At 48.0% G+C, this 26,556-nt stretch overlaps 1 protein-coding gene across 1 annotated transcript; it reads left to right on the forward strand.

The window, feature by feature from the left end:
• The first annotated feature begins 694 nt into the window (after positions 1-694).
• USP39 (ubiquitin specific peptidase 39) lies at positions 695-25,617 on the forward strand. The gene is made up of 13 exons (XM_038384818.2): positions 695-959; positions 1,867-1,936; positions 2,861-2,955; positions 4,275-4,411; positions 10,678-10,830; positions 11,692-11,917; positions 12,830-12,907; positions 13,940-14,007; positions 18,202-18,390; positions 18,677-18,819; positions 20,104-20,239; positions 20,684-20,770; positions 25,043-25,617. Exons 1-13 carry the CDS (start codon positions 710-712, stop codon positions 25,088-25,090), a joined length of 1,680 nt encoding a protein of 559 aa, XP_038240746.2. The 5' UTR covers positions 695-709; the 3' UTR covers positions 25,091-25,617.
• The last annotated feature ends 939 nt before the right edge of the window (positions 25,618-26,556 follow it).

The following is a 26,556-nucleotide window of genomic DNA, read 5'->3' on the forward strand; positions in this document are numbered from 1 at the left end:
ATTGCCTCCCCCACCTCGTCTCTCTAATCTCCTGGGGCCGACAGGGCTGCAATGCCTATTGCTGTGTTGGCAATTTCAGGCCTTCATAAATCATGAGCTTGGCTTAACAATCATGAGATTCTAAAACCAGTAACTGCTGCAGTCGGTCTCCGTGGCCTTGTGGCTTGTCAGGCCTCGGGATTCATGTTTTCTGGCTTTTCTCCCCACCCACAAGGTCTAGAAACCAACGTGCTTCCCATGAGAGCCCAGATTTTCACCCAGTCACTGGACTCCAGGAGCTGAGGCTTTAGGAGACATGCCAGGGGCACAGAGTTCAGACACAGGGGCTGGGGGCAGGGGAAGCCCGACAGGAGCGGAGGCAAGGCAAGGGGCAGCAGTACAGACACCTGCGGGATAGAGAGAGACCGCACAGCCCCAGGGTGCCATTGCCAATGATGGCGGCATAAAGGGGAGGTTGTCTCTTTAAATGGTAACTCCGAGAAGAGCGGCGGTCGGCCCATCCCACAAACACGGGCCGGACAGAAACCAATGCGCATGCGCGAAAGCACGGGTGGCCTCTCGCTGCCAGAGTGCGCAGGCGCCAAACTGATCCTCGCACCGCCTTTTGGACGGCTGTGCGCATGCGTCTGTTACTGCACATGCGTGTGGAGAAGGGCGAAGGCGCCGCTGGCCTATGTACGCGCGTGCGGCTACGTTTGTTATTCCGCGCATGCGCAGTAGCGGTTGGACGCGGTCCGGGATGTCCGGCCGGGTAAAGCGGGAGCGGGAGCGGGAGTCCCGGGCGTCCCCGCGCAGCTCGGGCCGGGTGAAGCGGGAGCCGGCGGGGTCGCGCGGCTACTCCCGAGGGAAGCGCGAGGCGGAGCCCGAGCGGGTCCGGGTGAAGCGCGAGCCCGAGGACGGGCCGCCCCGGGCCAAGCGGGAGCGCGAGGCCGAGGAGGAGCCGGAGCCGGAGCCGACAGGTGGCGGCGGGGCGCGGGGCGGGTCCTTGAGCCATGGCCGGGGAGGGGGGGGGGTCCCTGGCCGGGTGGGGGAGGGGGATGTGGGGGGGTCCCTGGCTGGGTGGGGGAGGGGGGTCCCTGGCTGGGTGGGGGAGGGGGGTCCCTGGCCGGGTGGGGGAGGGGGATGTGGGGGGGTCCCTGGCTGGGTGGGGGAGGGGGATGTGGGGGGGTCCCTGGCCGGGTGGGGGATGGGGGGTTAGAGGAACTCCAGGGTGGAGAATGGGGATGGGTCAGTGCTGGGCACCCCCCGCCCATGCTCTTGCCTCTCTCTAGCTTCAGAGCCCCGACTACCCTGGGGCCAGAGCGATCTGCTGGAGCCTCCTCTGGCTGGGCACTTGGACCCCAGCTGTAGCCGTGAAGCTGAAATCGCTTTGATGACTGTTGTCCGGCCTGGGTTCTGATCTAGCTCCTGCCAGATCCACTGACCAAACTCAAAGCCTTTCCCCAATTTGGTGCCTTTGCATCCCTGTGGTTGAGATGGGGTTGGTGATACTAACCTCGCTTTGCCATTCCCAAGTGCGAAGTTCTGAGCATTGCTGATAGAAGGTTTGATTTTAGGAGGAAATACTTTAACCTAAGTGAGGAACAAGGGGAGAGGTCGTTTCTCAAGCTAGTTATCCCAGTTCAGGTTCTTTAGTCAGTGTACCTAGTGGTCTCAGGTAGGCAGCCCTTGCAGAGTATGGAGGGCTGGTGTCGTGCTCCCAGCAGCCTGCAGGGGTTATTTTCTCCTGAGGAAATGCTATGTGGTTTTGGGGTTTCTCTCTTGCTTTTCAGTGGCAGGTACCGCTCCAGGAAAACTGATAATTCCTTAGCCCCGGGAGTGATTCTTGAGTTGTTTCTAATCCATTTGTGTGGGTCTTTGTTCCAGTGAGATATGGTCGATTTGACCCCGAGGACCGGCGCAGCAGACACTGCCCATACCTGGACACTATTAACAGGTCAGCTTAGAGACAAAGCAAACACTTGTAACACAGGGCATGGCAGAGTACTGGCCTAGTACAGTGGTTCTCAGCTTTTCCAGACTCTTGTACCCCTTTCAGCAATCTGATTTGTCTTGCATATTCCAACTTTCACCTCACTTAAAAACTACTTGCTTACAAAATCAGACATAAAAATACAGAAGTGTCACAGCACACGAGTACTGAAAAATTGCTGACTTTCTCATGTTTAAATTGTTGTAATATAAATATTGTACTTACTTTACAAACAAGTCATTGTGTGTTTGGAATTTTAGTTTGTACTGGCTTCACTAGTGCTTTTTATGTAGCCTGTTGTAAAACTAGGAAAATATCTAAATGAGTTGATGTACCCCCTGGAAGACCTCTGCATACCCACTGGCCTAGCTCTTTGTTAGTACCAGATACACTCACAGACATTTATGTATTAGGCTCTATCTAGTGCCTACAAAGAACTACAACTGTTTCTGGAATAGCAGTATCTGCTCAAAACTGGAATAGTAGCTGTTGCTATAGGGAAGGAGTGGGCTGCATCCGCAAAGGTTTAGCAAAGCCAGCAGGAGGAGCAGGACTGGAATAGCAAGGGATGATGTATGTTAGGATTGAGATGCAGTTCTGATTTTTAAAATGATGTGAGATCTTAGTTCCTGTGAGAGCCCAGAACCGGGAGGAAGGGGCTCTCTCATATTTGAGGTACTGTCACGAGCAGCCTTCCAGTACTGTAGTGTGGGTCACACACGATAATTTTTCTATTGAGCATGGTTCTTTTGAGTTCTGTCAGATTCATGAGAATGTAAGACTGGAGGGGACCATTGGGTCCAGTCCCTACAGGACCGTTGGGTAGGCAATATTTGTATGACTGTTTCAGGGTAGCTCTGCTAACTTGCTATTAACCTGCCGTTTCAGGAGCGTTCTGGACTTTGACTTTGAGAAGCTGTGCTCCATCTCACTCTCTCATATAAATGTCTATGCTTGCCTGGTGTGTGGGAAATACTTCCAGGGTGAGTTCACTGCTGTGCTGTATACCTGCCTCTGCAGGAAACAGAAGCACTGAATGGGGGTGTTACCCCAGCTATTTGAACATTCAGGGGTTCACTTAAAGAGAAGGACATTCCATTTGCCTTAAGTGAGAATTGTCTTTTGCCTTTTCCTGTGGGCCCTGAATTTCTAAAGCTATTTTACCTTCAAATTGCTGTCAGAATGTGGCAGATCCCTTTCTTAACTATTGCTGTGGCTTGTGCAGGGGATATAGCACGTGGGTGGCTGGAGGTCAGTTCTGCATGGATTTATTGCTCGTCTAAACACGTGTTTAGGTGCTGTTCTATGGTTCCTTCTTTGCAAAGTCCCCTTGAAATCAACATGGCCAGTGGCTTATTTCATTTTACTGAAGCCATGTGCCGTTTATAAGAAAATAGTGTAGTAAATAACTGAATGTGGGGAAATTGATTGTCAGTGTTGCAACAAGACTCCCATTTTAACATTGGCAGGAATCCTATGACTGGATCCCAGGATTTTTGTAGCTAAATCCCACCCTGCCTTTATGGAAACTTACCTCCTGAGCATATGTAGCTGTTTCAACATTTATTTTCCTTCAAAATACCCCCGCCAAAATCGCAGTTCCACCTGAGGCCTATTCCCAGGTGTGTTAGATGTTCAGCAAAAGTGTCTAAAACCAGAGGATTCTAATGTATTCCTCCTGAATAAAATTTAACAATGAGGGTGGGGTGTGGAGGTCTCTGGGATTCTCCTTTGGATTGTAAACTTGTCTGTCTTGATCTGTAAAGCACCATGTGCACCCATGATACGATATAACAATTTCCCCACCATCCTGTGTCACATCTTTGCTTGAGGAAGGCTACATGTTGCTTTCCCAGAGTTCACTGTTGTCTTTGAGAGTCTGTGAGACTTCCTCCACTTATTCCTGTCTCCAAAGGGCTGAGCAATCTTCCTCCAGCGCACAGCCAACCTCTCTCTGGGGAGGGAATGAACTGAGGTGAAGTGTCACTAGTAATGCCGCATGCTGCACCTCTGTAGTGGAAATATCATTAAAACAATTGCTGCAGTCCATGCTGCTCAGCACTTGCAGAAGGCAACATTTTTCTATTAACAGTTCATGTAGTTTCCTGAACATATGCCAGTGAAGGACAAAACCAAATACCGCTCCAGGTATAGAGAGCAAACCCTGGAAGTTCTGTTTGTCCAGCTCATCAGTTGCCTTTGCAGTGACGTTTAAACCATTGGACATCTAGTCCATGCTGTCCCTTTGGCTTCTGTTTCTGCGCTCCGTGTTCCTGACCTGCCTTTTTTGTCCCTTTCACAGGCCGTGGGTTGAAGTCTCATGCTTACATTCACAGCGTACAGTTCAGCCATCACGTCTTTCTGAACCTCCACACGCTCAAGTTCTACTGTCTGCCAGACAACTATGAGATCATTGACTCCTCGCTGGAGGACATCACTGTATGTTGCCTTCTGGAGCTTTGCTGTCAGTAGTGCACAGGCAGTGGGGAGGGGAGAGGAGGAAGGTGGCTCCCTCCTCTCACATTGGAGGGCATAAGAATGTGCTCTTCAAGGATAGAGTACAGTTTGTACCTGCATGAGCACACTGCCTGTTGTACTGTATGGTCCAAGTATACACCTGCCCATTGATTTCCGTGGGGAGAGGATAGACTTGGTCAGACCAGAAGAGCTGGTGGAATTGCTCCTGTAACTCACTGTAGAGAGGCCTGTGTGTTTGGGGAAGAAGGGCCTGAATTAGACGGTTGCTTGTGATGCCGTATGCAGAGTACGGGCTGGATACATGTGTCCCCAGGCCCAGGTACTCTTGCAGTAGAAAGGAGCAGTCTGCCAAAGGCATTAGCAGGATATTGTGGGAATTAGGGGCAGAGCTGTTACGAATGAAGCATTATCGGGAGAGGAAGGATGGGTCAGTGGCTAGGGCATTATCCAGAGACTCAGGTTCAATTCCTGCCTCAGACTCAGTGTATGACTTGGTCAGTCACTGAATCTCTCTGTGCCTTGGTCCCCGTCTGTAGCTTAACCTAGACCTGGTCCTTTGCTTTCACGAAGCACTGCTGTTGATTCCTGTGAGACCCCTTCACCTCCTCTGCAATATTTTTGTAGATGTCCATGTTTCTACAGCTGGTCTGGAGCTGTGTCTGCCCAGCCTCTTCGCCCCACAGGCCCAGGAGATTCAATACCTCCTGCCTGCTCCAGGAAAGAGTGTGTCTAGAGTGTGTAGCCAGCATGGTTGGTCGGACAGCTGCACACAACAAGGGGGAGCTGCGAGGTATGCTCGCCAAGCCAGGCAGTCGGGGAAAAGCATTTTGAAAATAGGTGGGGTGTTTTAATTGGGGTGTGGCTCCCGGTTTCCATGACTTTTGATATGGTCTCCCACAGTATTCTAGCCAAAAAGTTAAAGAAGTATGGGCTGGATGAATGGACTATAAGGTGGATAGAAAGCTGGCTAGATCATCAGGCTCAACGGGTAGCGATCAATGGCTCCATGTCTAGTTGGCAGCCGGTATCAAGCGGTGTGCTCCAAGGGTCGGTTCTGGGGCTGGTTGTGTTCAGAATCTTCATTAATAATCTGGAGGATGATGTGGATTGCACCCTCAGCAAGTTTGCAGATGACACGAAACTGGGAGGAGTGGTAGATAAACTGGAGGATAGGGATAGAATACAGAGGGCCCTAGACAAATGAGAGGATTGGGCCAAAAGAAATCTGATGAGGTTCAACAAGGACAAGTGCAGAATCCTGCACTTAGGACGAAGAATCCCATGCACTGCTACAAACTAGGGACCAAGTGGCTGGGCAGCAGTTCTGCAGAAAAAGACCTAGGGGTTACAGTGGACGAGAAGCTGGATATGAGTCAACAGTGTGCCAAGAAGGCCAACAGCATTTGGACTGCATAAGTAGGAGCATTGCCAGCAGATCGAGGGACATGAACGTTTCCCTCTATTTGACATTGGTGAGGCCTCATCTGGAGTACTGTGTCCAGTTTTGGGCCCCACGTTACAAGAAGGATGTGGAAAAATTGGAAAGATTCCAGTGAAGGGCAACAAAAATGATTAGTTTCAGAGTAGCAGCCGTGTTAGTCTGTATTTGCAAAAAGAAAAGGTGGACTTGTGGCACCTTAGAGACTAACATTTATTTGAGCATAAGCTTTCGTGAGCTACAGCTCACTTCATCGGATGCATTCAGTGGAAAATACAGTAGGGAGATTTATATACACACACAGAGAACATGAAATAATGGGTTTTATCATACACACTGTAAGGAGAGTGATCACTTAAGATGAGCTATGACCAGCAGGAAGGAGGGGGGGGGGAGGAGGAAAACCTTTTGTGGTGATAATTAAGGTGGGCCATTTCCAGCAGTTAACAAGAACGTCTGAGGAATAGTGGGGAGCGGGGTTGGGGGGAGAAATAACATGGGGAAATAGTTTTACTTTGTGTAATGACTCATCCACTCCCAGTCTCTGTTCAAGCCTAAGTTAATTGTATCCAGTTTGCAAATTAATTCCAATTCAGCAGTCTCTCCTTGGAGTCTGTTCTTGAAGATTTTTTTGTTGAAGGATAGCCACTCTCAGGTCTGTAATCGAGTGACCGGAGAGATTGAAGTGTTCTCCGACTGGTTTTTGAATGTTATAATTCTTGACGTCTGATTGGTGTCCATTTATTCTTTTACGTAGATTCATAGATACTAAGGTCAGAAGGGACCATTCTGATCATCTAGTCTGACCTCCTGCACAGCGCAGACCACAGAATCTCACCCACCCACTCCTACGAAAAACCTCACCTATGTCTGAGCTATTGAAGTCCTCAAATCATGGTTTAAAGACTTCAAGGAGCAGAGAAGCCTCCCTCAAGTCACCCATGCCCCATGCTACAGAGGAAGGCGAAAAACCTCCAGGGCCTCTCCAGTCTGCCCTGGAGGAAAATTCCTTCCTGACCCCAAATATGGCGATCAGTTAAACCCTGAGCATATGGGCAAGATTCACCAGCCAGATACTACAGAAAATTCTTTCCTGGGTAACTCAGCTCCCATCCATCTAATATCCTATCTCAGGAGATTAGTCCTATTTACCCTGAATATTTAAAGATCAATTACTTACCAAAATCACATCATCCCATCATACCATCTCCTCCATAAACTTATCGAGTAGACTCTTAAAACCAGATAGATCTTTTGCCCCCACTGCTTCCCTTGGAAGGCTATTCCAAAACTTCACTCCTCTGATGGTTAGAAACCTTCGTCTCTAAGTAGAGACTGTCCAGTTTGACCAATGTACATGGCAGAGGGGCATTGCTGGCACATGATGGCATATATCACATTGGTAGATGCGCAGGTGAACGAGCCTCTGATAGTGTGGCTGATGTGATTAGGCCCTATGATGGTGTCCCCTGAATAGATATGTGGGCAGAGTTGGCAACGGGCTTTGTTGCAAGGATAGGTTCCTGGGTTAGTGGTTCTGTTGTGTGGTGTGTGGTTGCTGGTGAGTATTTGCTTCAGTTTGGGGGGCTGTCTGTAAGCAAGGACTGGCCTGTCTCCCAAGATCTGTGAGAGTGATGGGTCGTCCTTCAGGATAGGTTGTAGATCCTTGATGATGCATTGGAGAGGTTTTAGTTGGGGGCTGAAGGTGATGGCTAATGACGTTCTGTTATTTTCTTTGTTGGGCTTGTCCTGTAATAGGTGACTTCTGGGTACTTTTCTGGCTCTGTCAATCTGTTTCTTCACTTCAGCAGGTGGGTATTGTAGTTGTAGGAATGCATGATCGAGATCTTGTAGGTGTTTGTCTCTGTCTGAGAAGTTGGAGCAAATGCGGTTATATCGTAGAGCTTGGCTGTAGACAATGGATCGTGTGGTGTGATCTGGATGAAAGCTGGAGGCACATAGGTAGGAATAGCGGTCAGTAGGTTTCTGGTATAGGGTGGTGGTTATGTGACCATCGCTTATTAGCACCGTAGTGTACAGAAAGTGGATCTCTTGTGTGGACTGGTCCAGGCTGAGGTTGATGGTGGGATGGAAATTGTTGAAATCCTGGTGCAATTCCTCAAGGGCTTCTTTTCCATGGGTCCAGATGATGAAGATGTCATCAATGTAGCGCAAGTAGAGTAGGGGCATTAGGGGACAAGAGCTGAGGAAGCATTGTTGTAAGTCAGCCATAAAAATGTTAGCATACTGTGGGGCCATGCGGGTACCCATCGCAGTGCCGCAGATTTGAAGGTATACATTGTCACCAAATGTGAAATAGTTATGGGTGAAGACAAAGTTACAAAGTTCAGCCACCAGGTTAGCTGTGACATTATCGGGGATACTGTTCCTGACGGCTTGTAGTCCATCTTTGTGTGGAATACTGGTATAGAGGGCTTCTACATCCATAGTGGCCAGGATGGTGTTTTTAGGAAGATCACCAATGGATTGTAGTTTCCTTGGGAAGTCAGTGGTGTCTCGAAGATAGCTGGGAGTGCTGGTAACGTAGGGCCTGAGGAGGGAGTCTACATAGCCAGACAATCCTGCTGCCAGGGTGCCAATGCCTGAGATGATGGGGCGTCCAGGATTTCCAGGTTTATGGATCTTGGGTAGCAGATAGAATATCCCAGGTCTGGGTTCCTGGGGTGTGTCTGTGCGGATTTGTTCTTGTGCTTTTTCAGGGAGTTTCTTGAGCAAATGCCGTAGTTTCTTTTGGTAACCCTCAGTAGGATCAGAGGGTAATGGCTTGTAGAAAGTGCTGTTGGAGAGCTGCCTTGTAGCCTCTTGTTCATATTCCGACCTATTCATGATGACGACAGCACCTTGTTTGTCAGCCTTTCAAACTGGACAGTCTCTACGTAAGAGAATAAATGGACACTAATCAGACGTCAAGAATTATAACATTCAGAAACCAGTCGGAGAACTCTTCAATCTCTCCCGTCACTCGATTACAGACCTGAGAGTGGCTATCCTTCAACAAAAAAACTTCAAAAACAGACTCCAAGGAGAGACTGCTGAATTGCAATTAATTTGCAAACTGGATATAATTAATTTAGGCTTGAATAGAGACTGGGAATGGATGAGTCATTACACAAAGTAAAACTATTTCGCCATGTTATTTCTCCCCCCAACCCCGCCCCCCACTGTTCCTCAGACGTTCTTGTTAACTGCTGGAAATGGCCCACCTTGCTTGTCACCATGAAAGGTTTTCCTCCTTCCCCCCTTCCCCCCCCCACGGGCGATGGCTCATCTTAAGTGATCACTCTCCTTACAGTGTGTATGATAAAACCCATTGTTTCATGTTCTCTGTGTGTGTTTATAAATCTCCCCACTGTATTTTCCACCGAATGCATCCGATGAAGTGAGCTGTAGCTCACGAAAAATGATTAGGGGGCTGGAGCACATGACTTATGAGGAGAGGCTGAGGGAACTGGGATTATTTAGTCTGCAGAAGAAAAGAATGAGGGGGATTTGATAATTGCTTTCAACTACCTGAAAGGGGGTTCCAAAGAAGATGGGTCTAGACTGTTCTCAGTGGTAGCAGATGACAGAACAAGGAGTAATGGTCTCAAGTTGCAGTGGGGGAGGTTTAGGTTGGATATTAGAAAAAACTTTTTCACTGGGTGGGTGGTGAAGCACTGGAATGGATTACCTAGGGAGGTGGAATCTCCTTCCTTAGCGGTTTTTAAGGTCAGACTTGACAAATCCCTGGCTGGGATGATTTAGTTGGGGATTGGTCCTGCTTTGAGCAGGGGGTTGGACTAGATACCTCCTGAGGTCCCTTCCAACCCTGATATTCTATGATTCTAGACTCCTGGGCAGTGAAGTTTACAATTGTGACTAGAGCAGTCACTTGTCAGGTGTTGCCGGATAGCTGTTGGAGGATTGTAGGGGTTGACATATATTGCACAGTGTCTACACTTGCACTGTTTCAGCCTCTGTAGGTTGACCATGGCTCAACACCATTCGAGGAGGTGGTTGTACTGCATCGCTGTAACAGTGCGATTACATTGGTGGGAGACAAATCTGAATGTAGACACTTACATAAATAGGTCAATGCAAGATGGCTTACATTGGTATAACTATAGTCGTTAGGTATTTAAGCTTTCATGTCTGAAGATGCTGACCATCCTAATTGTCCAGTGTGATCTCCCCCTGAGTCCCTAGGCCGTACCGATGATGTAACATGGGCATTTCAGTGTTGGGTACAAATCTTTTTCATGCCAGGGTACTGGTGATGTTCTAGGGGTACTTTGAGCTTACAGATGTCTTTACTTCAGTTACAGGGAGGACTTTGCATTCTTCACACTGAATTTTAAAAATACAGATTTTCTCACTCTGTTTATTTCCCTTTTTGCATTTTCCTTGCTTGGCCAGTGCAAATTAATGGAATCTGTTCCACTTCAATTTATCATCAGTTTCTCTTTAGACACTGCTGCCCTAATGTTTGTGCTGTAAATGCTTTTGGGCATGTATATTGTTTAAAAGCTGTTTCCAGTGAAATTTAAAAGACGGGAGGAAACTCATGTTGGTCTTGCATTTTATTAAAACCTTATTTTTTCAAAATCTTAATTCTGATCACTTAGAATTGGGTGCCCCTTTCAAGTGATAAATTAGTTGGAATAAACCTGTCCTGGAAAAATCACCCAGTAATAAATATGGAACATGGTGCTGGAAGTCAGATCCCAAGAACTGATGTAAAGAAGCTCTTAATTCTAAATATGACTGGCTTGCTCCCTTTCTCTTTCAGTATGTGCTGAAGCCCACTTTCACCAAGCAGCAAATTGCCAATTTGGACAAACAGGCCAAACTTTCGCGAGCATATGATGGCACCACTTACCTGCCTGGCATTGTGGGGCTGAACAACATCAAGGCCAATGACTATGCCAATGCAGTACTCCAGGTACAATAGCTGTCATCATGCAATCTGTGGGGAGAAGCATAAAGAGTGGGCAAATTGTGTGCATTCCCCTCCGCCCCCAGAGGTTCTATATTTCACACCCACCCTCCTTCCCCCTCTCTCGGGATGAGTGAAATGATGTGGCCACTTTTCTTGGCTCAAGATGGACTCCTGATTGCATGCTGGGATTTGTAGTCTCTTTGGCCTGTGCTTCCGTGGTCAAAAGGAGTGACTGCAGCTTGCTTCATTGTAAGCCAGTAGGACTCTTTCTCTAGGTTGGACAAAAATTGGGTCTCTTAGATTTAAAATCTTTGTTTAGTTAATTGCTGGGGAATTCCCACATGCAAAGCTAACTTAACGTTGGCCACATCAGTGTCTGAGTGAGAGAGCGTTGTACCAGTGTGTCTGCTGGCATGGTGCCATGCTTTTGAGAATAATTGCAAGGGGCTTTTCTTCCCTTTTAATTTAATTGTATCATCAGTTACTGAAATTAATAAATTATTCCTACAACAAAATATGGCAAAAAAGATCAGCAATGTCCTATTATCTATATATGTTCTCCAAAGTTACCATTGATCTAGACCCATGTATATAGAGCCAAAATATTAAATTATCTTGCATGAGAATTTGAATCTCTGCAGATTTTCTCTGCCCCTTATCCTCTTGTCTTGTGGGAATACAAGGGAATCCTTCACCTGAAGCATGTTTCTACAGGAAGCACAATCAGTTTATCGGCTTGTACTTAATCAGTCTTCATTTGCTTGGAATCAAATCAGGCTAGAGGTTGGGAGAGCTCTGGACCTGCTGCCAGTGGGCGTGTTGGGCTGAATGATCGCTTTGTCACCTTTGAATGTGTGTGCCCAGGCCCTGTCTAACGTCCCACCCCTGCGGAACTACTTCCTGGAGGAGGAGAACTACAAGAACATCAAGCGCCCACCAGGGGACATCATGTTCTTGCTTGTCCAGAGGTTTGGAGAGCTGATGAGGAAGCTGTGGAACCCCCGAAATTTCAAGGCTCATGTCTCTCCCCATGAAATGCTGCAGGCTGTGGTCCTGTGCAGTAAGAAGACCTTCCAGATTACCAAGCAAGGTGAGACGAAGGGGAGATCTTTAGCACACTCTCTTTTCCTTCAGCCATGCAGCAGAGCCCTAAAACATGGTGGCCTGGAGCAGTGGTTTGCACACTGGGAAGGGGATTTCATGCATTATCTGCAGTGTCACACTGTAGAGGGTAAAGTAGAGCTCACACTCGCGCTAGTCTGAGGTCCTGGGTGGTATGTGTTTGTCCCTGGGCCAGGATCAGAACAATGCTAGATCAACAGACCTGTGATGGACGAAAGACCCGAATTCTTGCAAAACTGCAGGGCTGAAAATGAATGCTTTTTACCACTTGCAATCTGCTCTTCCTGCCTTGTATAAAGCATTTGTTCCTAGCCCTCAAGGTCTGTGAAGCAATGGACTTTAAATCACATTTTGATTTTTCTCTTTGGATTTCCTCTGCTTGGATTCTAATGTGATTCTCTCCCGAGTATGAAATTGACATTCTGTGCTGTCTGAATGCTGAGAGCAGCCACCTCTGTGACCCTCCCAGCCCCAACTGCGCCAGGGTATATACATGTACTGTAGTAGCACCTAAGTCATGGACCCAGTCCTCCTTCGTTTAAGGTGCTGTACAGACATAGAACAAAGAGATGGTCCCTGCCCACAAAGGCCTTACAAATAAGTTTGGGACAGGAGATAGCAGGTGGGTACAGACAGGGAAGCATGAGGAAACAGTGAGATAATACAGACCAGCATGATGGGCCGTGGCCACGGCACGCCAGGTTCCTTATGGAGCAGCAGTATGAGGTTGAACCAGCAGAACATTAAACACTTTTCATTGTGATAGCCATCATGAGGTGCCAGATAACAGGATACGGGGAAAGGATTTTAACTCACTGACTCTGTGTAAACTCCTTCAATGTTGGTTTTCTCTGTTGCTTTGTTGCCTTCCTGTCTTCAGGTGATGGCGTTGACTTCCTCTCCTGGTTTCTAAATGCCTTGCACTCTGCTCTTGGTGGGACAAAGAAGAAGAAAAAGAGTAAGTTGGGGAAATGATGGTGTTTCTGCGACTGCTGCTTATTTAACCGGATGTTAAATCATGATTGGCCTAGCATGTGCTGATGTGGATTCTCTGGAGAATAGGTGTCCGCCAAGTTAACAATTTTACTTTGCTTGTTAAAAAAAGAAAAACCAAAAATCTCTCGGCTAAGGCCTCCCCCCCCACCCCCCCCAATTCCATCCTAAGGTACTTGGTTTGTTTCAGAGGCAAGTGAGTTTCCTGTGCGCTCCTAATGCTTGTTTCAAACAGCAGCCACAATGTAAAAGGAGAAGAGATTGGTATGTATCCACAAGTTGGTTGGAATATTTACAATTGTAAAGAGTCCGAAATGAACCAGGCTTTCAAAAATAAGACTACCACTTTGAAGTAACTAAATCCAGACAATAAAAATCTCATCTGTGGTAACTAAGTGGGGTTTCTAGCACATTCTCTTTCTTCAGACTTTCTATTCAACCCTCCCTCCACCCCCCAATACCCCGCACCAGCCCACACAAAATTCCTACAGAGCAAAGATTTCCTCAGCTTGGCCCTTTGTCTCATCTCTCCAAGTTAGGATTCCTCCCACTTCAGATGGAACTGCTGAGCTCTTAACCCTGGTTAAACCATCTCTTCCCCATACAGATTCCAGCTGAAGATGCTGGCTTCTTTACTTCAGAGTCCTAAAGTAATCTTGGGGATTTCAGCAGTGCAGCCAGCGGATCGCTCCCTGGCACCTGTCTGTTAGCCCATACGTTCCCTCAGTATTCTCTTACCTAAACGTTCAGTGCAGTGTAACAGTCAAGGCAAGAAATCCGTGACAAGAAAACCATTTTCCAGCAATCTATTTCCTGTGCAGCTCTTGTACATTTCACATGTTCCTCTGAATGTGCTGTTTCTGCATGTTGGTCTCAGGAGCTTCCTGTCTTGGGAATTTGCACTGCCCCAGCAAGTGGGATGCGTCACAAATGGCTTCTCTTCAGAGCTCTGCTTGGTCATTTGTAACACTTCTTTGCTCTGTGTGTGTTTTCACAGCCATTGTGACTGACGTGTTCCAAGGCTCCATGCGGATCTTTACCAAAAAGCTTCCACACCCTGACCTGGTGAGTTAACTTGGTCCCGACCTCTCTGGGTTTGTGCCCATCCTTCACATGTGGAAGGTCCAGGAGCAGCGGATCCCGTGGTTGCATTGGGGGGCGTGCCACACATGCACATCCCAGCGGGCCTATTGCTGTACAGTTCCTGGGTGTTACTGCTTGTGACTGGGGTCCCAGTGGGAGCCAGCTATGGTCACTCAATTAGGGTGAACTGCAAAGAATGGGGCAGACAATTCCCATAAAGCTGGTGGATATTCGTGAATCTAAGTATTGGAAGCCAGCATAAAACAACTGCCTTATTATCTTACTGGTTACTCGAAATCCAAACAACCCATTCCCTTAACGTGATCCAGCCTCAAGCCTCCATCCAGGCACCCACGTAAAATATGATGAAAACTTCTGTAAATCTTATTTCATCATATAAAAGAAAAGATTCTTCCAATCCCAAAGGATCGGACACATTGCCTCCTGGGTTATTAAATGTTTCAGATCTTACCCAAATACACGCTACAGCCAATTCTTAACTAAACTAAAATTTATTAAAAAACAAGAGAGAATGGTTAAAAGATCAATATACATACATACATACATGAGTTCAATTCACTGAGGTGCAGATTCATAGCAGAGATGGTGAACTTTGTATTTGCTAAGAGTTCTTTCAGAAATAGTTCATAGGTTATAGTCCAATGTCCAAATATCATACTCGGGGGGTATCAGCATAACTGGGACCTCAGTCTTGTGACTCAAACTTCCTTAATGAAACCTAAGCAGATCTGAGATGACAGAATCAGGACCCAAGGATCTTTTTATATAATTTCATGTCTTCTGACAAGTTGGAGTTCAAAAGGTAATTAGCATGACATGAAGGAGGTCCATCACCGGTACTTAACTATAGAATTAACATAAGGCCATTTGCTTTTTCCTCCACCATTCACAGATTATTTTCTATACATTTCAAAGAGAGATGAATACAGAGATATCCTGTGTTTACAATTCATTTAAATGCTAGGATGTTCTTTCGATCTCTGAATTATCAGAATACAGCAGAGACAGGGACTGTTGGTTACGTTGTCAACCCTACTCATAGGTATGTAAATACACAGAAACACAAACATTCTCTCCCCACATGTCTTTTGACGGTTATTTATTTTGCAGGATGTTTAACCCTTTCTAGCCATGCATGCTATAGGAAATCCTAGTGGAGACTGCAGAGGCACTTAGAGGAGCTACAGTGAAAGCAGATCACTTCCCCCAACCCTGTTATCCTTATGTCTGCATTGCCCATTGCAGAGCCAATGAAAGAGATGTCAAGCAATGAAGGCTTGCTATCCAAGACTGTCGTAATACAGGATCAGGGCGGACCTGTCAAGTCTGCGACCCTTTCCTTATGCCCAGTTCTACTGGGATGGGAGCATAGATGACCTGAAGTTGCTTAGAGACACTAGAGAGGCGGGGTGGGTGAGGTCTTATCTTCTATTGGACCAACTTCTGTTAGTGAAAGAGACAACTTTTCAAGCTTACACAGAGCTCTTCAGGGCTGGGAAAGGTACTCGCAGCCAAATACAAGGTGGAACCAGTTGTTTAGCATAAGGAGTAACGAGTATGGTAAGAGACCATTCAAGGTGAAAATGGGCAGTCATAAGACAAAAAAGAGGGGTTAGTGGGTTATCGATTGTTGTAATTAGCCAGAAATCCAGTGTCTTTATCAAGTCCATGATTTTTAGTATTTAGCAATGGTGTGTATAAGGAGGTGACAGCCATGGTGGTAAGGGTGGTATTCTGAGGGAAGTGGTTAGTGTTGCAGAGTTCCTGGAGGAAGCTGGTTGTGTTCAGGAGGAAGCTGGCCCTTTGCGTGTTGAGTGGTTTGAGGATGGTTTCTGAGTCCTGATATCCCTTCAGTCAGAGTGCTGTGGCCAGATACAATGGGTCTGTCTGGGTTCCCTTGCTTGTGTGTATCTTGGGAAGCAGGTAGAAGGTCCCTTGGGCGGGTTCAAAAGGGATGAGATTGAAGAGTTTCTCTTGTTTGGGGAAGGATTTGATAGTATCCTTCAATTCCTGACTGAACTGTGGGGTGGGGTTGTCTTTGAGTTCTTTATAGCAGGTGGTGGTGGAGAGTTGCTTGTCCTCATTAGCATAATTGCCATGGTGGAGGACTGTGTTGGCACTCCCTTTGTCTGTTGGTCTGATTGCCATGTTGAGGTTGGGTTTCAGAGACTCTGTAGCTGGTGGAGGGATAGTCAGTGGTGGATGTGATGTTTAAGGATTTCACAGTGAACTTCCTGAAGCAATCGATGTAATAATCAAGTGTGTGGTTTCATCTGTTCTGGGGTGTCCAGTCAGATGATTATTTTTGTGTGTGACTGTTAGTGGGGACCTAGTAATTGTGGGGGGTGGTGGGGGTGTGGAAGAATTCTTTGAGATGGAGTCGGCGAAAATTCTTTTACTCTCAACATGTTAGTATGGTGTCTGGTTCCGTTGGGGGGCACAAGTTCAGTCCCTTGGAGAGTTGGGGGTAGTCTTGATAAATTGATGATGATGATGGGGGTGTCGCGTTGTGTCCACTTGGGTCTTGGTTCTATGGTTTCTCCCAGAAATGGTCTTCTGTGGCTTGTGGAGTTGTGGTTGGTTCCACTTTCTGTTTTGGATGGCTGTCCTTGTGATTGATAGTTGTTTTGGGTTTCTTGCATAACTTCTACGTAGGTTCCTGATTTTTTTTTTTTTTTTTTTCCCCCTTCCAGTATGTGGGAGTGTTTGGTGATTCTTGGTTTGAGGTAGCCCCTTCTGGAGTACGTAAGGTGCCAGAGATAGTACCCCAGTTTTTCTGAAGTCCTTCTACAGAGTTGGTCAGCATAATAAACTCAGTTGGAGTTTTGTGTAGGGGCCAGAGGGTAACAGATGGTGAGCCCTCTGGGAATGATTTGCTCAGCTATTAAGTTTTTTGCTTTCTTTTTCATCTTCTTGTGGACTTTCCATGTCCATTTGGGGGGCACTACATAGTATTGCCACTAGATGGTGCCAAAACTTACTGCATCTGTCCTAGACTAGCCTCACATACAGTATTGACCATTCAAGGGTACAGGAGGCACTTTCACTCCTCAGCGGTGCTGGAAACTTTTACATTACAAATATAATATGTTCTCTTCGGCATGGAGCAACATTATTATTTATTTGTATTGCAGTGGCTTTCAGAGGTCCCCAGCTGAGATCAGGCCCCCATTGTGCTGGGCACTTCACATACACATAGTAAGACAGTCCCTGCTCCTTAAAAGCTTACAGTCTAAATAGACGAGAGATGCAGTTTTTATCTCTTCGGTGCTACAAACCGTGAGATTCCATTCACAGTTCTGACCCCTGCATCCCCTGAAAAAACCATCATGGAGTCTGATTGTACAACAGGCCAACTTCTCAGGGGAAACATTGAGCCACAAGCCAAAACTAAAAGCTGCGGCTACAGATCTCTGCTTCAGAGCAAGCTGTGCAGCCTGCAGGAGTCGCTGCTGGAGTGGGAGGGGGGTAGGCCCTTCTGAGAGACGTCACTTGAATTTGCTGTTCAATTAGAAGAGACCATGAGCCGTCTATGGCAGCTGGTCTTGGTTTGGTGCCTGTGTAGATTAACTCTGTGATGTGATTTCTGGTGTCTCAGTTTCAGATCATAAGTTTCCTTATGCTGGAGAAGTAGCAATAGCTGCAAACGCTGTAGAAAAACAGTTCACAAATGGAGCTGGCTGATGTGAGATGAACACTTGATGCTGTGCAGAAGACCTGGTTTTGTGATGGGGCTGGTGGTGCAAAGATGTCCCAGTCCCGCACCTGCTGCAGAGCTAGGGGTCAAAACTGGAGTTATTCTAGCGAAATTGGTTCAGTTCCAAAGCTCCCCCTCACCAAGGCTCTCCTCCTACCAGGAAAGTCATGCAGGCAAAGCCCTGTGGGTTTCCTTGCAGGATCAGGGCTGATGTCCTCATATAATGTAGCAGGGATAGTCTTTTCTTAATGGCTGCTGAAGATTGGAATGGAAGGCGATGCAGGTTGGGGCTGGGATGGCAGTGGATCCTTAGAGGGCACTTGCACTATGGCTAGCTGTAGGCAGTGCACACTGTATTAACTCTGGGTCCCATCTTCCAAAATGTGTGGGTTAGGTCCGTCCGTCCCGTAGTGCTTTGCTGTGCTAACCCAGGTGGTTGTGTCCCTGCCTCCCCTCAGCCAGCAGAGGAGAAGGAGCAGCTGCTGCAAAATGACGAGTACCAGGAGACAATGGTGGAATCCACCTTCATGTACCTGACCCTCGACCTCCCCACCGCTCCACTGTACAAGGACGAGAAGGAGCAGCTGATCATCCCCCAGGTGCCGCTCTTCAACATCCTGGCCAAGTTCAACGGCATCACTGAGAAGGTAACTCCGCTCCTTCCCTGATTCTCCTGCACTGCTGCCCTCCTGCTTCTAGAGGCACACTTCCCTTCTGCCTGTCCCTATTAGACGTTTCTGCTCTGCACTGTGGCTTGTGTTTTGGGGGCAGCAACAAATGTGCTCGGGCACCTGGCAGATCTAAGGCAGCATTGTTGGTGCTGGTAGGGTAGAGTGAGGGCTGGTGTGCTCTCCTATCCGTGTGGGTGCCTCTGCCCTGGCCAAGTGTGGGTCTCTGGTTGCTGAGGGTTGTGGGTCTCTGTCCTTGCTCCAGGAGTATAAAACCTACAAGGAGAATTTCCTCAAGCGTTTCCAGCTGACCAAGCTGCCTCCCTACCTCATCTTTTGCATCAAGAGGTTCACCAAGAACAACTTCTTTGTGGAGAAGAACCCCACTATCGTCAACTTCCCCATCACGTAAGTACCGGCTGTGAGGGCTGCAGCTCCGTCTGTGCTTTCTATAGAAAACCCCTTGCTCTGGGAGCTGTTGCACCTTCTCTGAGAACAGAGTTCGCCTGCAGTGGATGAGCCCCAGTGCAGCCCATCTCCAGGTGGCAGCAGGTGAGCATTGATGCCTGAATGGTGCTGCCAGGAGCTGGTGCAGATTGCACCCTTAATTGCACCCAGATTGCAACCTGCATTGGTTGGGTGCTCCCTGATCCTCTAAGGATTCCCTCCAGGCATTGGTTAGCAGCTAGGCCTGTTTGGCTAGAAACATACTACTTACTTGGACACTCAACCCTGCAAACAGCCCTGTTTAGCCAACACTCACTCTGTACAGACCATGCAGACGTGCTGATACCAAGCACCGAGTTGTGATGGAAGGAGTGGCTTGTGGGTAAGCACAGGACTCTGGAGACCTGAGATCAGTTCCCGGCTCTGCCACAAACTCCCTGTGTGATCCTGGGCAAATCTCCTTCCTTTGCTGTGCCACAGTTTCTCTTCTGTAAAATGGGGGGTGATCCTTCCCTGCTCCTAGGGGTCTGTTGAGGAGGATCTCAGCACTGTCTGTGAGGTGCTTGAGGGGACTGTAGATACAGACACCAATGGACCTCAGCCTTATGAGGTCTTGTTTGGGCCCCTCTTGGCTGCAGTGCCACGTGCAGTTGGCTGTTCTGCACCTGGAGTTTGTAGGCTGACGTGTTGTGCGTCCATGTGGAGCTGACCTTTATACAGTTTCCGGAGTGGAACTCCCTGTTTTGAATGGGTGCTAGGCCAGGGGTAGCACAACACATCTAGTTATGACTAATGGGGAACGTGACATTTGGCTACTGCCCTTTTCTGGTGGCCAGCAAAGTCGTCTCTCTCTTTTGCTTTGAGTATTAAAAATGATCTGTGCTGCTTCCAACTGAACTGTGCAGACTGTGAACTGTGCAGACTGGTCTTGACCAGAGCATGTCCTCCCTCCTTGTTCTAGTGCAGTGCTGGGTTGTCTTCTGTGTGCTGGTGATCCAGCCTTGCATGGCAACAGATGAGACAGCTCGGCAATAAGTGACTCCATGAAGCATAGCTGGGTGCTTTGTTCTGATTTACATGAATGTGGGGCTGACAGCTTGGTGACTGCAATCTCAGATAGCTAAGGAGCTGGCCCCTGGGGCATCAGCATGCAATGTACAGGGGCACACTGGAACTTCCTACCTTTTCAGGGCCTAGTGCAGCTTGCCCCTTGCACTCACAATGCTGCTGTTTCTCCTGCTGCAGGAACGTGGATCTCCGGGAGTACCTGTCTGAGGAGGTGCAGGCCGTGCACAAGAACACCACCTATGACCTTATCGCCAACATCGTGCATGATGGGAAACCCACCGAAGGCTCCTACAGAATTCATGTGCTGCATCACGTGCGTAACCGAAGGGATGGGGTTCAGTGTCTGCTGGACACTGTGGGGGCTGGAGAAGCATGCACAGCTCCCCTAGTTCCTGCTGGCCCAGTGGCTTGCAGTGTTCCCTTGGGAACAACTTGGCACAACTGACCTCGGGTAGCAGCTGGCTGTAACCTGCTCCCCCAGTCCAGACGCATCTTGCTGAGATGTGCTGGGAAAACAGTTCGCCCGCCCCTGGGCTTCTGTGCTTCTCGCTTTGTGCCCATATGGATGATTGCTTGGGGAGCTGGGGATGAACTTCCTAGTGCATGCTTTGCTCTGTTGCTATGGTGAGGCTCAAAGCAATAGGCTGGGCAGAATGGATCTCTGGCACCATGCTGGAGCCTGGTGTGTCAGAACTAGTGCCATGGTAAGACCTGCTGTCATAACTCTCCTCACTCCTTTTGCAATGGCTTTTGGCAGGGCACAGGCAAGTGGTATGAGCTGCAAGACTTACAGGTGACAGATATCTTGCCCCAGATGATAACGCTCTCAGAGGCCTATATCCAGGTGAGTGCACTGTTCCCTTCAGCGCAGGGCTATCTATTCCACTGCATGGGGTGACCTGTTCTACATCCTGAGGGAATATACAAATCCCTGGTGGCCTGACCAGGTGATCTCTGCTGGCTTTTCTGCTGTCCCAGGTCTCTGCACAACACAGTAGATGTGAGTTGCTTTTGCAGAGCTATTTAAAGAAAACTTGCTTGGGCTGCAGCTGCTCTAGCATCGTCTCCTCTAGCACGGGCTGAGCAGTGGAAGGAAATGGTAGTTCCTGTGTGGGAAGGAGGGCTGTGTGTGTGATGAGTCATTCCTCACTTACGGTAAGTGCTGATCCAGTGGTGCAATGATGGACATGGGGGAGGCGTTGTTGTCACACCAGTGCTGGTGGCCATGTTCCTGTGTGCCTCGTGCAGCATGCCCATGATATGGACAGTGCTGACGCACTCTGGGATGCGGCGGCAGCCCATGAGCTCTGTTCAGCAAGTCAGTAATGACTTAATGGGATAAATGATGTGGTAGAACAAAGGTGTGGGGGTGATAAACTTCTCAGGCAGGCAGCATTTGAGTCCCTGCAAACAGAGGGGCCTACGGCAGCCTTGTGTGTCCTGAGGCAGGGAGTGGCAGCCTGAATTTAGTAAGTGGAGCTCAAAGTAATACTTAGCACTTCTCATCTGTACCCGCCCAAAGGGTGGCTGGATTGCCCAGTGGTCAGGTCACTAGCCTGGGGCTAAGAAAGCCAGGTTCAATTTCTGGTTCTGTCACAAACTCACAAGAATGGCCAGACTGGGTCAGACCCTTGGTCTATCTAGCCTAGTGTCCTGTCTTCCGACAGTGGCCAGTGCCAGGTGCTTCAGAGGGAATGAACAGAACAGGGCAATTATTGAATGATCCATTCCCATCATCTAGTCCCAGCTTCTGGCAGTCAAAGGCTTAGGGACGTCCAGAGCATGGAGTTGCGTCCCTGACCATTTTGGCTAATAGCCGTTGATGGACCTATCATCCAGGAACTGATCTAATTCTCTTTTGAACCCAGTTATATTTCTTGTGGCCTTCACAACATCCCCTGGTAACAAATTCCACAGGCTGACTGTGCATTGTGTGAGGAAGTACTTCCATTCTTTGTTTTAAACCTGCTGCCCCCTTTGGGTGACCCCTGGTTCTTGTGTTATGAGAAGGAGTAAATAACACTCCCCTAGTCACTTTCTCCCCACTTGCCATGATTTATAGACCGCTGTCGCATTGCCCCTCCTTAGCTGCCGTGTAGGGACCGCTGTCGCATTGCCCCTCCTTAGCCGCCCTGTAGGGACCGCTGTCGCATTGCCCCCTTCGCCGTCTCTTCTAAGCTGAACGGTTCTAGTCTTTTTAGTCTCTCCTCATATGGAAGCTGTTCCACGCCCTCATTGTTTTTGTTGCCCTTCCCTGTGTGTTTTCTAATGCCAATATACCATTTTTGAGATGAAGCAACCGGAACTGCATGCAGTATTCAAGGTGTGGACACACCATGGTTGAATATAGTGATGTAACATTTTCTTTCTTCTTATCTATCCCTTTCCTAATGGATCCTAACATGCTCTTAGGTTTTTTTTGACTGCTGCTGCACATTGAGCAGATGTTTTCAGAAAACTGTCCATGATGACGCCAAGATCTTTCTTGGGTGGTAACAGCTAATTTAGACCCTGTAATTTTTTACGTATAGTTGGGATTATGTTTTCCAAGGTGCATTACTTTGCATTTATCAACATTGAATTTCATCTGCCATTTTGTCGACCGGTCACCCATTTTTGTGAGATTTTTTTTGTAGCTCTTTTCAGTCACCTTTGGACTTAACTGTCTTGATTAATTCTGCAAATTTTGCCATCTCACTGTTCATCCCCTTTTCCAGATCATTTATGAATATGTTGAACAGCACAGGTCCCAGTACGTATACTTGGGGAATCCTGCAATTTACCTTGCTCCATTGTGAAAACTGACCATTGTTTTCTGTCTTTTAACCAATTAGTGATCCATGAGAGAACCTTCCTGCTTATCCCATGACTGCTTAGTTTTCTTAAGAGCCTTTGGTGCGGGACCTTGTCAAAGGCTTTCTGAAAGTCCAGATATACAGCCTTGTCCACATGCTTGTTGACTCCCTCAAAGAATTCTAACAGATTGGTGAGGCATGATTTCCCTTTATAAAAGCCATGTTGACTCTTCCCCAACATACTGTGTTTATCTCTTGAGTCTGATCATTCTATTGTTTACTATCGTTTCAGCCGATTTGCCTGGTACTGAGCTCAGGCTTACTGGGCTGTAATTGCCAGGATCGCCTCTGGTAACTTTTTATAAAAGTAAACGTCACAGGAGCTAGCCTCCAGGCATCTGGTCCAGAGGCTGATTTAATCAATAGGTCACAGACCACAGTTAGTAGTTCTGCAATTTCATATTTGAGTTCCCTCAGAACTCTGGGGTGATACCATCTGGTCCTAGTCTTTTTTTTTATTGTTTAATTTATCAATTTGGTCAAAAACCTCCTCTACTGACACCTCTTGGACAGTTGCTCAGATTTGTCACCTAAAAAGAATGGCTCATGTTGGGATCTCCCTGCATATTCTCTGCAGTGAAGACCCATGCAAAGCATTCATTTAGCTTCTCCGCAGTGGCCATGTCTTCCTTGAGTGTTCCTCTAGCACCTCGATTGTCCAGTGGCCCCATTGACTCTTAGGCAGGCTCTCTGCTTTTGATGTACTTTAAACATTTTTTGCCGTTTGTGTCTCTAGCTAGTTGCTCTTCAAATTCTTTCTTGGCCTGCCTTGTTATACTTTTGCACTTGACTTGCCAGAGTTTATGCTCCTTTGAATTTTGCTTAGTAGGATTTGACTTTCAATTTTTAAAGTATCCTTTTTGCCTGCATCTGCCTCTTTTATTCTGCTATTTAGCCCTGGTGGCATTATTTTGGTCCTCTTATTGTTTATTTTATATGAGGGTATACATTTAGTTTGGCCCGCTATTATGGTGTTTTAAATAGTCTCGCAGGCATGTCACCCTTGTGTCTGTTCCTTTTCATTTCTGTTTAACTAGCTTCCTCATTTTTCTGTGGTTCCCCTTTTTGAAGTTAAATACTACTGTGATGGGTTTCGTTGGCATTTTTCCCCCTACAAGGAAGTTAAATTTAGGGCCTCTATTATCATGTGTTCAGCTATATTCACCTCTTGGACCAGATTCTGTGCTCCATTTAAGACTAAATCAAGCATTACCTCTCCCCTTGTGGGTTCCAGGATTAGCTGCTCCAAAAAGCAGTCCTTTATGGTGTTTGGAAATTTTATCTCTGCATCCTGTCCTGAGGTGACATGTACCCAGTCAATACGGGGATAGTTGAAATCCCCCATTATTGCGTTTTCTGCCTTTGTAACCTCTCTAATCTCCCTGAACATTTCCCAGTTATCATCACCATCCTGGTTAGGTGGTCTGTAGTATATCCCAACTGTTATATGCTCATTGTTTAAGCATGGAATTTCTGTCCGTAGAGATTGTATGGCACAGTTTGATTCATTTCAGATGTTTACTTTATTTGCCTCTATGCAGTGCCATCCCCCCACTAGCGTGACCTACTCTGTCATTCCTATATGTTCTGTACCCTGCTTTTACCACTTCCCATTGATTATTCTCATTCCATCCATTTTCCACAATGCCTATTATAGCGATACCCTCATTCAGGCCCAGCACATTAGTTCACCCATCTTAGAATTTAGACGTCTAGCATTTGTATAGAAGCACTTGTTCATTTTGTCAATACTCGGCTGGTTGTGTTTAAATGGGACTCATTAATGTGTGACTGTTCCTCACTAGCTCCTGTCTGTGCTCTACCAACTACCTTCCTATCCTTTCTACTAGGATATGGAGCTCTCCCTTCCCTAAGGGCGTGAATGTATTGAAGGGGGGAAATCCCTGGGCAAGTCATTTGATGTTCTCAGTTCACCATCTGCAGACGGGCACTGCCTGGCCTTATGGCAGCGAGAGGGATATGTACCCTCTAGATTGTGAAGTGCTTGGGTACTGTGGTGATGGGGGCCAGATAAGAACTGCAGGGGGGTTAGTGAGGGAGTATCCCCATTTTACAGAAGGGAAAACTGAGGCACCAAGTGTCTTGCCCAAGGTCACTCGGAGTCAGCGTTGGTCAGTAGCAGAGCCTGGCTTTCCTGACTGCCAGCCCTGTGTCTTTTCTACTCGGCCATGCTGCCTTCCTGAGCTCTGCTGAGGGCAGGAAATGAACCCCAAAGTGATGGGTTTCCTTTCTCTTTGCAGATCTGGAAGAGGCGGGATGAGGATGAGACCAACCAGCAGGGGGCGTGAGAGGAGAGCAGAGTGCTACAGATGTTTTCCACCATCCTCTCCAGGGTTTCGGGGGAGAGACTGGGACACTGCCTGCCACCCCCAGCTGGATGGTGCTTCTCATCCCTGGCCTAGCACAATACACAGTACGTGCCAGCAGGACTCTGCCCGATCAGCTTCTCCACCAGCCTCTGAGGGGACAGTGGGTTGGAGTCTTGCATCACCCAGTGCCCTTTTGCTGCTCAGCTGCTCTCTGGCTGCACTCAGGCCCCAGCAAACACTGGCCTAAGTTGCCCGTGGCAGAGGAAGCCGATCTCGGCTATTGCAGGCAGCCATCTGTCTGGAAAACTCTTCAGCGAACCCACGCTGTTCCCTCTCATTTCATGTCTCACTGACGTCCCCATTCCAGCTGTACTGCCACTGGCTGGTGGCTGGAGCAGACCGTGCCCCGGGCACAGTGACTAGCGAGGCCTGGAGCAGGAACAGCCTCTTCTACTTGCCAGTCCTGCTTCCTCATGTGCATTAAAGGAGTTCAGGCCTGTTTTTTATTTCCCTCGCCTGGCCTCATTGCTTCTGAAATCCCATCTATTCAGTGCGCCTGCTTCTGTCTCCACTCAGGAATTGTGGCCAAGTTAGAGCAGCCTCTGCGCTGCCCCACAGCAGTGGGCAGGGCCAGGAGGAGTGTGGGATCTCACACATCCTGTCAGAGCGGTGAGAAGCTTGCCATTGGCTGTTGGAGTTTGGCAGGGCTTTCAAGTGCCTCCTTTACAAACTGCCCAAGCGCATCCTCTCCCCTCATCTGGGACGTATCCTCCTCTTCTAAACCAGGCACAACTCCTTTCCCCGTCTCCAGAGTCTCCTCTTAAGGAGCGTGAGAGGCCTCCGCTCCCATTTTCCTAAGGAGCCAGCAGGGGCCAGACCCTCCAAGGTATTTGGGTACCAAACTCCTATTGAAATGGATGGGACTTAGGCACCCCAGTACCCTTGGGGGGCTGGGCCTAGCTCCCCTAATTGCTCTCGGCCTCTTTCTGTTGTGCCCCTGCCTCCAGTGGAGAAGGTGGGAGGAGTGCTCGCCCACCACATCTGAGGGGGTCAGAGTGGAACCAAACTGCTGGGGTCTCTTTGAAGCGGTCCCACGGTCTCTTTGAAGCAGTCCCACAAGCCTGTTGACAGAAAAGTCTGCAGCTGCTGATGGTGGGAGATAGCAGGTGGAAGATGGTCACTGTGGCTTTAGCAAGTCAGGGAAGTGACAGAGCTATGTGTCAGTATGAAAACAAAGTCACGCAACCCTTTTGCTGCTGCATGTTGGTGACTGTGCAGAGGGCAGGCAGGCCATGGAGGAGCCCTGCCGCAGGTGGTGCATGTATGGAGTGGATGCGCTCAGGAGGCTCCTTCTGAGGCCTGCTGCCTTCCCCCTGCCGCTGTGTAAATGGCCTGCTTTCCTGCCCAGCCTCTGCTTCCTGTGTACGGCTCTGGGTTCCCAGGGC

The sequence above is a fragment of the Dermochelys coriacea genome, chromosome 26 (assembly GCF_009764565.3).
Source record: "Dermochelys coriacea isolate rDerCor1 chromosome 26, rDerCor1.pri.v4, whole genome shotgun sequence".
Lineage (NCBI taxonomy): Eukaryota > Metazoa > Chordata > Testudines > Dermochelyidae > Dermochelys > Dermochelys coriacea.